The sequence below is a fragment of the Mastigoproctus giganteus genome, chromosome 9 (genome assembly GCF_048544385.1).
Source record: "Mastigoproctus giganteus isolate SK-2022 chromosome 9, ASM4854438v1, whole genome shotgun sequence".
Classification (NCBI taxonomy): Eukaryota; Metazoa; Arthropoda; class Arachnida; order Uropygi; family Thelyphonidae; genus Mastigoproctus; species Mastigoproctus giganteus.
Window position 1 is genome coordinate 93755432 of NC_143583.1, and position 14432 is coordinate 93769863.

A 14432-nucleotide genomic window follows, 5' to 3' on the forward strand; every position below is an offset into this window, starting at 1 on the left:
GCCTATAACACACTTCTACTCTTATTTTTGCTTTCGCAGTGCTTATGTCACACCAAACTGACTCAACAGTGCACTCTTCATCTATATCAATTGGATGCACTTCTTTTGATTTTGTTTTTCTTAATTAACAGCATAACACCTCCTTCCTTCCTATCCTGTCTATCCTCTCTGTACACACTGTACTCCCCAAATTCCAGTTCTGCATTCCTTATATCTGTGTGACACCATGTCTCTGCTATCCCAACAATATCTGGCTTTGATGTCTTGACCAAGCTTCAAATTCATCAAATTTATTTACTATACTTCTAGCATTGGTATACATGCAAGTATACATGTATACCAATATGTAACCTGAGGCTTTAGCCCTAAACTATTCTTTAATATAAATTATATCTAGAATATGCAGATTGCATAGTCAATGTTAAGATGCTTATATTAGGGGCATTTGAAAAGTTCATGGTCTGAGTATGAAGGGTTTTAGAAGTCTAGTAACACATCACATTTCAGTATAATTTCCCTTTGAAATCAGTATACTTCTGCCACCATTGGTGCGATAGGTTGTTTCCAGCTGCAAAGAAAGTTTCCTCTTGGATCTCCAGGAATGCATCCACTGTAGCAGTGATGTCACTGTCGGTGGGAAAATGGATGCTGGCCAAGTATTTTTTCAGATTAGGAAATTGGTGAAAATGCGATGGTGCTAGATCTGGGGGAATAAGGGATAAATTCCAAGATTTCAAAAGCTGCACTCATGAAGTGCAGCCATGGCAACCTTGTGAAATTGGCCTGGTAGAACAAGGATCCTTTGTTGGATTTTTCTTCCCTCAGTGTTTGTGTTTCATGTTTTCATGCAAATGCTTTGCAAGGTATGCTTAATAAGCTCCTGTGACTGTCTTATCTTTCTGAGGTAATCAACTAGCAACACTCCATCAGAGTCCCAAAAACTGATGGCATCATTTTGCCAGAAAAAGGAATTGACTTGGCTTTCTTTGGAGGGGAGAAGAGTCATGTTTCCACTGTTTGGACTGTTGCTTCTGACTGAAAGTGATGGGCTCATGTCTCATCTCTGATCACAAACCTTGCAAGGAAATTTTCTGGATCATTTTTAATCTGTCTGTTTTCAACTTTGGGACCAGTCGTGCTGACACTTTTCATTGGGAGTACCTCTGTTATTATGTGGTATGTTAACATTCAGATGAGATGCTCAAGATGCTAGCAATGTACAAAACTGTCACATGTTGATCCATCATCACTAGATTATGCCCACTGTTAAGAACTTCTGGAGTGACGGACACTACAGATTTTCCACAGCATGGAGGGCTCTCTGTGCCCCTTCCAGGCTTTCTCTCTCTCATATAAATTCTACTGCCCACTTCTTAACCATGGAAGTGGCCCACTTCTTAACCATGGAATAGGAAGTGGCATCCTCCCGCAGTTTTTTAATCATATCCCCATGGAGTTAGTCTTCCCCCACCCAACTACTGGATGGCTGCATGGTGACTGATTTTAGTCATCTTTCCTCATTCACGCACTTTGTTGACTTCCGGACTTGTAATTAAGAAAAATATATTGAAACTGCATGAAACTTGGTGGGTTACTATTTGAAGTGTTATTCATTAAGTACAGAAATTTTTAACACTGTGCCACTACTTGATTCATAACTCAAGCCATGAACTTTTCAAATGCCTTTGTACCTTACAGCAATAAGTGAGGTAAGTTGTAATTGGCTTCTTGTCAAACAGTTTTTCAAAAGTGTTTCATCCTGGCATCAAATGGTCGCCCAAATTAACAATTTAATTTACTACCAAATTGGTATTAAATCAAATTGTTTATTAATTTGCTTATTGAAGAGGAAACATGTTTATATTCAGCTGTACTGCTATTGCTATTATTTATGCATATTCCTGAAAGAGTTTGGTAGGGCTGTAGCCTCAACCTACCTAAAGATTTCACTTAATGAAAAGGTTAGTTCAATTGCATTGTGTTTTTTTGTAAGTGAATTGCCAAATTGGTAAAATGGCATTGTTTTTATCATAATCATATTGTGGATACATTCACGAGTTGCCTGGTATTGCACAAATAAGTAATGCTTCACCAATGGAGAAGGCTATTGTTACTTATTCTCGGTGGATAGCACCACCCAGATAACTGTTTCAAGGCTATTTGGCCTATCATCGGTGGGTGGATAAGGTACCCTGGTGTTATAATAGTGACAACCCAGTTAGGAAGTACAACTCCACAATATGAGAGATGCCAGTTGGTGTATATCTGTTTAAACTGAAAGAGTTTGGTGGGACTATAGCCTCAACCTATGTAAAGATTTCACTTAACAAAAAGGTTAGTGCAATTGCATCATTACAACACCAGGGTATCTACCCACCCACCAATGATAAGCCAAATAGCCTTGAAATGCCGTCTGGGCGGCGGTATCCACTGAGAATAAGTAATAACTAGCAGTACCCGTTGTGAAAATTTCACAATTTACAAATACATCTTAAAAATACTACTAAAAAGGGCAGAATAGTAAATTGTCCACTAAAAACTCATCTTTCATTTTAAAAACTGATCACCTCCCCTGGTACCTCATCTCCATGTCTTTAATGTCCTGGTGAAACCTCTCTCTCTGTTCTTTACTTACACTTCCTCAATTTTCTGGGAACAGTTGACGTGGAAGTGTAAAAATGTACCGTGACACTCATATTGCAGCTCAATTTCTTAAAATGTGGTACAGTCTCAATAATAATACTTTGAAAATGACATTTTTTGTATTCTTTTGCCCTCCTGGTAACCTTATCTTAACATGCTGGAATGATCTGACCCGAGACATTACTACATACAATTGGCCGTGACTAAATACAGGGTTAGTAAGTGAAATTCCGACTCTATCAAATGTTTACCCTTGACTTTTATTTATAGTCATCGCAAAAGCCAGCCGAATAGGAAACTGCTGTCTCTTAAATGAGAATGGCAAAGTCGAATTGAATGGAGTCAAATCTACATGTGGTACGAGTACCTGTTTTCCTTTACCTTCTCCTGTTATTATTTCTAGATCCAAACAATTCTGATGCATAACTTTGACTATAAGTCTCATACCATTGATCAATCCTTCTGAAATTGTCATATTCTGCAGTAAAATAACAACTGCTTCTACCTTCAACTCTAAAAGGTTGGGTGGTAAACCACTTAAACTGAGGCTGTCCGGGAATTTGGTTGGATATCGCAAAAGTTCTTCAGTATCCTCAAATATAATTGTGTTAACACTTTTATATTGTAATGAATCGCCAGACATCATTTGTAAAATTTCTAAATTTATTCTTTCACGTTAGTCATTTTTTGCAGCAAAAATAGCATGCGACAAAACTGCATTTACATAAGTATGGTTGTGGCCAAAAACAAAAGGAATCAAACTGTCATGAACTATTAGATTATGATCTAATTCAAATTTGTTTCAAATACATTTTAATCGTAACAAATGGCAATAAGTGTATGAGCTCACATGCACAATGTGGGGATATATAGTGAGCGAGCAGTGCAATGGAATCCTAATGATTAGTTCTTTCTTTTAAGGTAAGCAGTGCTAATAGAGAATTATTATTATTTATTTTTTATTTTTTTGGAACAAAGGACACTCTGCGAACATGCAAATTGTTAATCAGAAAAAATTGCCTTATTAATTTAGACAACTGTTTGTTCAACAGTTAACATCTTCCTGTGGCTCCATCTGTGAAGTGAATGTTGAACTATTCTCGTCTTTACTACAAAACTGGGTTCTGTAAAATAAAACTATTCAGAATTTTTAAATTTTAACAACTTTGTGCACACCTAGGAAGAAATAGCTTTAATTTGAGACCAATTCCAGCCCGATCAGTTAAGTCTATCATTCACACGGACTGAGTAAAGAAAACTGCTTCTGTGTTAAATGTATAGATGGTCTCCATTGGTGAAGCATTACTTATTCAAGGTGCAATCCCTGGAAACTCATGAAAGTATCCACAATATGATATGTGATAAAAACAATGCAATTGCACTAACCTCTTCGTTAAGTACACATATTACTTATTTATACATATAGGAGCTATGGAAAGGTATATGATTAATGATTTTTAACAAGTGTACAATTTGATATATTTGTATATTAATAATGAACACATTTCTTATGGTATTCTATTCTTGAGCATCATATGTTTTTAAACTTAATTAAAATAAATTATCAAAATAGGAAGGAAAGTAGCCTTTTCTTTTTCTGTATGTATTTACTTATAACCGCCTCTGCTGCTTCATTAGAAGACAACACTGTGTGGTGGGGCCAGTAACTTTATGAAGCAAGTAGACTAAAATCCAGAAATCTACTGGATTCGTAGATTCATATAGTGTCTGCCACATGGGGGCTGACTCTCTCAGCCTCATGTGGCAGGCTCAAACAACATAGTTCCCTTACAGCTTAATCCTAATCAGTTAGAAATGGTGATAGAAATGACTCTATATCCACAAAGAGTTTAAAGACAAACATGAATTCCTTTCATACTTTAATCTGACAAAACAGTCTACACCATTAAGGGAAATAAGGTAACATGTATTGCTTTTCTTTTCAAAATTGAAGTAAACTAATACTCCCCTTTATAAACAACAGCTGCATGTAAGCTGAAATTTTCTGACCACTATCTATTATATACAGGTGGCTCAGTAGAATGCTACCACATGAAATTCAATAGAATTTCATATGGTAGCACTTCTGTTCACTCTTTAGTCCCAAGAACATTTACACTGCAGAGCACAGTACAGCAAAGCATTAACTGACTCTCTCAGCTCCATGTAGCTGTACTGAATACTGGCCTCACAAATTATATACTACAATGGCAAATGTAATATGACAAAACTCTTTCATCAGAGCTATAAAATCAGATTTTGCTGGATCACATTGGATTATTTGGAAATGAATAAATACACAGATAAATGTAACCTACCACATGCTCATGTGTAACTAACAGCTGCAACTGACATTGAGTTGCCAATTTTGGAAAACAGATAAATTAAAGCTACTTTTTTTTATGAAATCTCTATACTAATCTCACAGATGATCCTGACTTTAAGCCATCAGTGTAGATTACCTTGATGTTAAATTTATTTTACTCGATGTGCTCCAATGGGTTGTTGATAAACACATTAAAGTGTGGCAGTCTTACTCCAGATCTTGAGGGAGAAGGTTAGAGGGAATTACTTAGGTAATTGGATAATCCTTTCTATTGGCATATCAAGGTTTCATTAAAAGTGCACAAGTGTTGGAGGTGGAAGCTCATGGAAATCTATCAAGAAAATGTGTACATAGTGAGTCCAAAAGATGCCATTAAACCAGAAAGAGACTATGTTTTGAACTGGAGAACTCATTTCTGCAGCAAGTAGCAAGTTATGAGATATGGCTCCACTCTTCACCTTCCAACCAAAGAGATCCAGCATGAAATGCTGCCACAAAGGGATCTTACGAGGGCTGTTCCGAAAATGCGTGGACTGGCAACACTGCTTCATTGCTATGGAAATGATGGACAAGTTTGCGGTCTAGGAATGTTTCCCCACCTTTCCTTAGTTAGTTTGTGCAAGCGTATCATGTAGTACTCGTTTTTTTGTTCGTTATAACAGTTTATATGAAGTGTGTTTTATGATGGGGGATGAGAAAGATATTTTGTTAATTGTTAGACAAAGAATCGTGATTCAATTTTGTGTAAAGTTAGGCAAAAGTGGTCAGAATATGTTTGAGATGATTCAAGAAGCATATAGTGAAGAAACCTTGGGTAGAACAGCCGTATTTAAATGGTGGAGGCTTTAAGGACGGAAATAAAAGCGTACGAGATGAACAAAGAAGCGGTCCGTCAACCTCAGTGAACGATGAAAACATTGAGAAGCCGAAACGTTATTGAAAGAAAATGGATGTTTATCAGATTCATGATCTGACAGTTCAGTTGAATGTTAGTTTAGCAAGATGTCACGAAATTGTAAAAACGCACCTTAACATGTCACATGTTTGCGCAAGATGGGTACTGTGCGATCTTACCGCAGAACAAAAAGAATGCCACGTTGAACTTTGTCAAGCTTTAATTAATAAGGTGATTATTTTATTCAAAAAGTCGGGAAGACCCTGACTTTTTGAATAAAATAATCATGTGTGACAAGTCCTGGATTAAACATTTTGATCCAGAGTTCAAGCATATGGAAATACTACGATGCACTGCCTCCAAAAAAAATTTAAGTTTTTGGTTCATCAAAAAAATTGTGTAGATTTTGTTTTTTGACGCTCGGAATAATACTGCAGCACTGGGTTCCCGAGAAACAAACTGTAAATGGAGAATATTATGCTAACACATTGCGAGTTCGCCTCAAAGGAGCAATTCACAAAAAAAGACCAGAACTGCTTAATCAAGAATGGTTTCTTTTTCAAGATAACACTAGGCCACATGTCGCACAATCAGAAATGCAAGCTTTAGCGAAAATTGGTGGTCAGCCACTAGACCACCCTCCATACAGCCCATACCTTGCACCATGCGATTTCTGGGTTTTCCTGAGCCTCAAAAAAAGTGTTGAGAGGAAAAAAATTTAACACAAATGAAGAAGTTAAATCTGCCATATCTGCTATCTTGCAATGCCTTTCAGAAAATGGGTTACAGCATGTGTTTCAGAAGCTAGTGAACCACTGTAAAAGGTGTATGGAATGCAAAGGACACTATTTTGAAAAGCAGACCCATACCAACCTCCCAAGTGACTCAGAGCAATGATCTCAGTCTGCATATTTTTGGAACAGCCCTCATATTTCTCGAGATACAGGGAATAGGTTTTAAGTTGAGAAAGTAAGTATTATATCTACACAATGAGTTTAGTTTATCAGACTGATTTGGTTTTACTGTGGGATCCTATCATCGTGCCAGAGGGCTTCTCCCCATCCCCTTTGTAGACTTTTAATTTGACTCTACATTAATAGCAAATTTACTGAGTTTCTTTTGGGCTGATGAAATCTCACCATCCCTTGAAGAATATCCACAAAATCCCTGTTAGCTAAGGTTCACTTATATCCAGACTTTTGTATGTTTTAAATTACATCTGTATTAATTTAAGTAGTATGGTGCAGCTGTATTAATATATAATTGCTTTTCAGAATCATATGCCCTGATACTGAAGGGACCACATCTGTTGTCAGTATACTGAGCATCATGAATAAAGTACGTTTAGAAGCCTTTATGTGGGTGAGTTGATATATAAAGGTATATGAATTGTAATATTTAAAATCTTTTAAGGACTATATTTTAACTTGAAAGCAATGTCTTTTATATTGTAAAGTTCTGCCACTCAGAAAGAGGAGTGGGAAGTGTAAGATGCAAAGGTGTATATCAACTTTTTACTGTACAACAGTGACCAGATATATAGATGACTTCATTGTTATTAACTGCCCTAATTTCATCACAGATTATGGATACTTATACCCCAATGAACTCATACTAGAAAAAACAAACAACGATGCTACAGCCCATTTCCTAGAGCTAGATATTACATTAATAAACAACAAAGCTGCCCATCAACCTATACAACAAACGTGACGAATTCAACTTTAATATAGTCAACCTCACACAATGGAACTCCAATATTTCTAGAGAAGTACATGCCAATGTTATACTAATGCAAAGCATCAGAATAGCTACCATTTGCAGCAACAAAGAAACAACTATCGATAACATCCAGATACTATACAATAAACTAATTAACAACCATTTTCCTAAATCATATCTTCGCTACCACTTCTGCAAATCCCTTAACATCTTAAAGCATAAAAAACTATGGGATGTTAAATTATACAGCATAGTCTTTAATTAATAACTAAACCCATACACACCAAGTATGTATATAGTGTATATACAATACACTAGGGCTCTGTGGTATCTTACAGTCTAGAAAACTTGTACCCACCAATTGGCCTAACACAGTGTATTAAACATGTATATATTGTAATCATATTTAATTTTACCTTATTTCATATCATTCCTAACCATTTCATGTCATTCCTATCTATACAGACACCATAAATTCCCCCCCCCCACCCCACCTAACACTAAGAAACACTAGGAGCCGCTAGCATTCCCCCACATAAATATACCGGCACTCCACCATGTTGTTCTTTTTGGTCAGTCTTACAAAGTAACGGTAAGTCCCTTTCTTCCGGCCTTATAGTTTATCCAGTTTTTTCAATTCTTTTCACTTACTTTTGTAAGGTCATCCACGATCTGTATGCACTACGTATTATAACTACTTTTATTGGCACATCCCTTATAAATTTATTAATGCAAAATTCATATCAAAATTTGCCTTTGCAGCACGTGACAACTACACACGTGCACTTCAGCATACAGATCATGTCGGAAACAGAAGCAAGAACATTGCTGTCGTTTTCATAATTTCGGTGGATGACCTCTGATGATGACACTGAAATTGCGAAAGACACCACAATGTTATTTCATTTTGGTAGCTTTTTCACTTCTTATCTTTATTTTATTCTCCTGTCCATTTCTTCCTCTTTTTCATTCCATATATCGCTCCCAGTGTATACCGTATTTTCATTAGACTTAAACCAATTAAATCTACTTTACGCGTTCTACTTACAATATTATATATATATATATATATCCGATAATTCAAAATAAAAACAAAAGCCAGTAGTATGGCAAAAATGTAGAGCGAAAAATTATCATAAAAATAACGAAAAATAAAATAAACCAACAGGAAAGGGAAAGTAAAGGTAATAAGACAAACAGTAGCCGATTATACCCCATATAATTTAGCACTTTAAATCCAATTAATAAAACAGATGTCAAATTTAAAATAATGCCAATTATAATATGATTTAGCGGTACCCCCCTCAAAGGTACCAGTTCCGAAAAACGTGAAATATCACCAAAAAAGGGTTAAAAGAACTACTAAAAGCAAAACAAAATATCAAAATAATAGACTGACCATTATGCCCCATATCGACAGAGGACCACGAGGCCAATAATGGTCATGGAATCGCTGCATTTCAATCACCATACAAATCGTTGCAAAAGCGAAAAGATCGAAAGACCCAACCACCCATTCCTCCTCCGATCGATCCACCAATGCAGAGGATTTGCATGGCAGTGGTCCTTATGCAGCGAGAAATAATTTATAGAACTGACAGCACTCTAGATCAGAACCACTGACATAATGTAAGCTTAACCAGCTTATATAAAGGAAAAAAAAGAGAAATAGATGGCGGCACAGGCGCTGCTTATTTAGCATATCAACCCACTACTACCACTGATTTATATTTAAATAATGGCTTAAAGTTTAACATAAAATAAAATAAGAAAATAAATAAATATTAAGCTGTTATTTTAAATAACATTATTTTGCATTATTTTAAATTTGACATCTGTTTTATTAATTGGATTTAAAGTGCTAAATTATATAGGGTATAATCGGCTACTGTTTGTCTTATTCCCTTTACTTTCCCTTTCCTGTTGGCAGCAGTGCGTACACATGCTTCTTGATTATACCGGGGTTCGAGCCTGTCACCACCAAATATGGAGGATGCGGAAAGGTCAGGGAATGACCACCGCATATCCCCCGAGCAATATGGCCTTAGTTGCTAATGCTCCTAAAAATCGAACAAAACAAACAAATCCCTTTCCTGTTGGTTTATTTTATTTTTCGTTATTTTTATGATAATTTTTCGCTCTACATTTTTGCCGTACTACTGGCTTTTGTTTTTATTTTGAATTATCGGATATATCAGGGCTTCATGTGGAGGATGTGCATTTTGCTACCTCTAATGACAGCTTACTATTTATTTATTTTCTTATTTGATTTTATGTTAAACTTTAAGCCATTATTTAAATATATATATATATATATATATATATATATATATATATCTGATAATTAAAATAAATATGATATTTAAATAAAATCATCAGCCAGTAGTATGGCAATAATGCAGAGCGAATTTTATTTATTTTTATTACTTTTACCTAACTTTTACCTCACATAATATATATATATATATATATATATATATATATATATATAATGAAGATCCCAAAAGGTGTTAGAACCTGTAGTACCTAATACTGTTCATAGCTTTGCGGTTGAGAAGACAGATGATACATTAATATGAAATGAATTTCTGTAGATTATAATTTTGAAGAAATTCATGTGAAGGATATATATATATATATATCTGATAATTAAAATAAATATGATATTTAAAATAAAAACATCAGCCAGTAGTACGGCAATAATGCAGAGCGAAACAAAACGCAAAATAATATAAAATAAACAAACTGGGAAGGGAAAGTAGAGATAATAGGACAAAAAGGTAGTCGATAATCCCCTGTATAATTTAGTCAATTAAGTCAAACCCAATTAATAGAACATGATGTAAATTTAAAATAATGCCAATTATAAATAATTTAGCGGAACCCCCTCGAAGGTACCAGTTCCAAAAGACGTGAAATATCACCAAATAAGGGTTAAAGAAACTACCAAAAAACTAAAATATCAAAATAATAGACTGACCATCATGCCCCATATCGACAGAGGACCACGAGGCCAATAATGGTCATGGAATCGCTGCATTTCAATCGTCATACAAATCATCGCAAAGGCAGAAATATCGAAGAACCAAACCACTCCTCCATTCTCCGATAGATCAACCAATGCAGAGGACTTGCATGGCGGTGGTCCTTATGCAGCGAAAAATAATCTATAGAACAGACAGCACTCTAGATCAGAGCCACACCACTGACATAATGCAAGCTTAACCAGCTTGCATATATAATAGAAAGGAAAGGAATAGATGGCAGCACAGGCGCTGCTTATTTAGCATATCAACCCACTACTACCATTAATTTATATTATGTGAAGTAAAAGTTAGGCAAAAGTAATAAAAATAAATAAATATGGCTATGTAGCTATCATTAGAGGCAGCAAATGCACATCCTCCACATGATGCCTAATTATATCTGATAATTAAAATAAATATGATATTTAAAATAAAAACATCAGCCAGTAGTACGGCAATAATGCAGAGCGAAACGAAACGCAAAATAATATAAAATAAACAAACTGGGAAGGGAAAGTAGAGATAATAGGACAAAAAGGTAGTCGATAATCCCCTGTATAATTTAGTCAATTAAGTCAAACCCAATTAATAGAACATGATGTAAATTTAAAATAATGCCAATTATAAATAGTTTAGCGGAACCCCCTCGAAGGTACCAGTTCCAAAAGACGTGAAATATCACCAAATAAGGGTTAAAGAAACTACCAAAAAACTAAAATATCAAAATAATAGACTGACCATCATGCCCCATATCGACAGAGGACCACGAGGCCAATAATGGTCATGGAATTTATATATATATATATATTGAAGGGATAAAAGATGAAGAGAAAAAGGTTTGTGAGTTTGGATTTCGACATTGAATGGGTGTGGATTAGGTTATGTACGTGTTTGAACTGGTTTGTAAGAGAATGATGGAATTACAGATGGTAATTCAAGAGAACAGTGCTCACATAAATATCTACAGAAAAGGCATGCTGCTGCTGCTGCTGCTGTTGTTGTTATTTGGTTTTTAGGAGCATTAGCAACCAAAGTCATATTGCTCCGAAGATATGTGGTGGTCATTTCCTGACCGGCTCGAACCCCCGGTCTAATCAAGAAGCGTGTGCTATGCACTGCTGCTCCTGCCCACCTGGCTATGGAGGTGCCCAAAAGGCATTCAGCAGAAACAATATCTGTGAGGCAGAGTGGAGAGATTTTTTTAAATTAATTAATGTTTGCTGCCATTAATTAATGTAAGCATACATGTATCGGAGAGTTTTTCATCTGTTTGAATGAAAAATCACCATACCATTTTCTGATTTGCAGAACAAAAACTGGATATTTTTGTCAGCAGCCTTTGCCAGAGGTTGATTAATTCAGCCAAAGTGGGAAGAAAGGGGGAGAAGAAAAAAAAAAAAAAGCTCTGCCTTTCCCCAGTCTAGAGAGACTCAAGTACATGACTTTTGAACTCATTGAGTGAAGGGCAGAGATTGAAGGTGGTGGCAAGTTTGTTAACTGATTGTCCTCTTTTGAATAGAGTAAAGTAGCTGGAAAGAGATTTTGATCATATTTTGGCTCAAAAATCTTCTGATTTACTCCTGCTTACAAATGTTTGATATCCAGCTTTTTTTGAGAGTCAAAAATTGGCAGCTATGCAGATGTCAAGCCAAAGATATTTCAAAATTTTGTCATGCATGTTGTATTCTCCTGACCTTCCTCCTTAAGATTTCTCCTGAACCGTGCGTGCACGCACATGCACACACACAGTGGATCAGAAAAGTGTCTGGTCTAACCTATAAACAATAAAGCAGTTTAGAAATAGAACTTTTATTCAACATATTCACCCCTATGGGGCTACCCTTGATGCAGTGGTTCCCCATCTTTTCTAGCCTCCTCACGTATAATCACCCTTTTGATCATTCTGCAACCTCATTATATTATTTTATGATTGTAGTCTTTTCAGTTATAATACTACTTCAGAAATAATATTGCTTACTTACATTACAGGGGAGTGGACAAAGTAATGGAAACACCTGATATAGTGTTGTTTGTAATTGTTGTATAATGTATTTATGAACATGTCGTGATGATTTTTTTTCCCTTCTTTTTCTTACAGGTAGTATTGTGATGATAAAATCTGTTTTTTTATTTAGAGGTGATATAAAAAAGTCATGAAGAAAATTATTAACCTATCTGAATTCCAATGAGGTAAAATTGTTGGTTCATTTATCAGGGGTGTTGGTGACTTAAACTTACGATTTGTTTAATGTATCCAGAGCAACTGTTTATAAAGTGATGTCTGCAGTCACCAAGTTCAGAAAAACAGAATCTTAAAAGACGAATTCTGGCAGAAAATCAAATCTGACTGAAAGAAATCACTGGACACTGAAAAGGATTTTAGCCCTAACACAAAATTACTGCCTTGAAAATATCTGCCGAACTTAATATGAAACTCAGCAATCCAGTTTCTAGCAAAACTGTTCAGCAAGAACTTCATAAAGCTGAAATTTATGGCAGAGCCACTATTACCAAGCCACTTTTTACTGATGGTAATACTAGGAAGAGGATGCAGTTGATGTAAGGAGCACAAAAACTGGACACTCAATGATTGCAAACGTGTTATATATTTTCAATCGAGTCATCATTCATACTTTTTCCAGCATCAGGAGTTTACGTTTGATGAATGCCAAAGGAAGTGCATCATTCTGTTTGTCTTGTGCCAGCCTCAAACATAGAGGAAGATTGACAATTGTTTGGGCACCAATGTCTTTGTATCCTTTAGGTCCTGTCATCACCTTGAACAGGGGAATTACTGCCATTGATTACCTTGATACACTTAGTGATCAGGTTCATCTCATGTCACTCAGGGAGCTTGAAACTATTCCTCCATGAAGAAAAGTCCAGTATTCCTCTTGAGACAGCTTAATATTTATTTGGATCTATCGATATAGAATACAAGCTGTTTTCTTAAAGCGGGGGGAGGCCCAAAACCATTCTAGTGCATACTTGTAACTGTTATCACAAATATTTCCATTATTTTCTCTACCCACTATATGTAAATACTAGAAGAAAGGAGATGAATCATATTGGCCCACTTCATATCAATGGTTTAACTGTTGATATTCCTGCTTAGTTTGCTGACAAACAATAGGTATTTTGCATCTACGTTCACATATGAGGAATTCTTTACATAATGCAATGCCAGAGGTTTGTCTGGCTCTAACACAGAGCTAAATGATTGTATGATAACTGAGAGGAAAGTGGAAAGAAATTGTTGAATTTAAATACATAAAAAAGGCACGTGGAGTCGATGGGATCTATCCAATTATATTAACGGGGGCAGCAAAGGAAGTAAGAAACTTTTAGCCATAATTATGGGAGCAAACTTTGGATTGCAGGAGGTCCCTATGGACAAATGTATCCCCAAATCAAAAAGGTAGATCTAAGAGTGACACAAGTAATTACAGATTTGTTAGCTTAACTTCTGCTGTAAGGAAAATAATGGAGTCACTAATTAAAGAAGTAATGCAGGACCATTTAGAAAGGAGTGCAGTTTTGCTTAAGTCACTACATGGATTTGTTAAGGGCAATCTTGTCTGACCAATCTGATTGGATACTGTGACACAGTAACAAAAGGAACTGGATGCAAAAAAATAATTTTGATATCATATACTTAGATTTCAAGAAAGTGTTTAATATTGTTGTGTATAAAAGACTGCTGTACAAATTGAAGCAGTGTAACATAAAGGGTAGGCTACTGCTATGGGTAAAGGGATGGTTGAATTGGAGGAGATGGAGTGTGATTATCAATGGACATTGCTGTTCATGGACTAACGTT

At 35.7% G+C, this 14432-nt stretch overlaps 1 protein-coding gene across 1 annotated transcript in view; it reads left to right on the forward strand.

The window, feature by feature from the left end:
- LOC150080552 (vacuole membrane protein 1-like) overlaps window positions 1-14432 on the forward strand; it is a 246568-nt gene that overhangs the window by 126712 nt on the left and 105424 nt on the right. The window contains exon 7 of the mRNA XM_090381983.1: window positions 7139-7226. Coding sequence (XP_090238109.1) covers window positions 7139-7226 — 88 coding nt within the window. The remainder of the gene's footprint in view (window positions 1-7138; window positions 7227-14432) is intronic.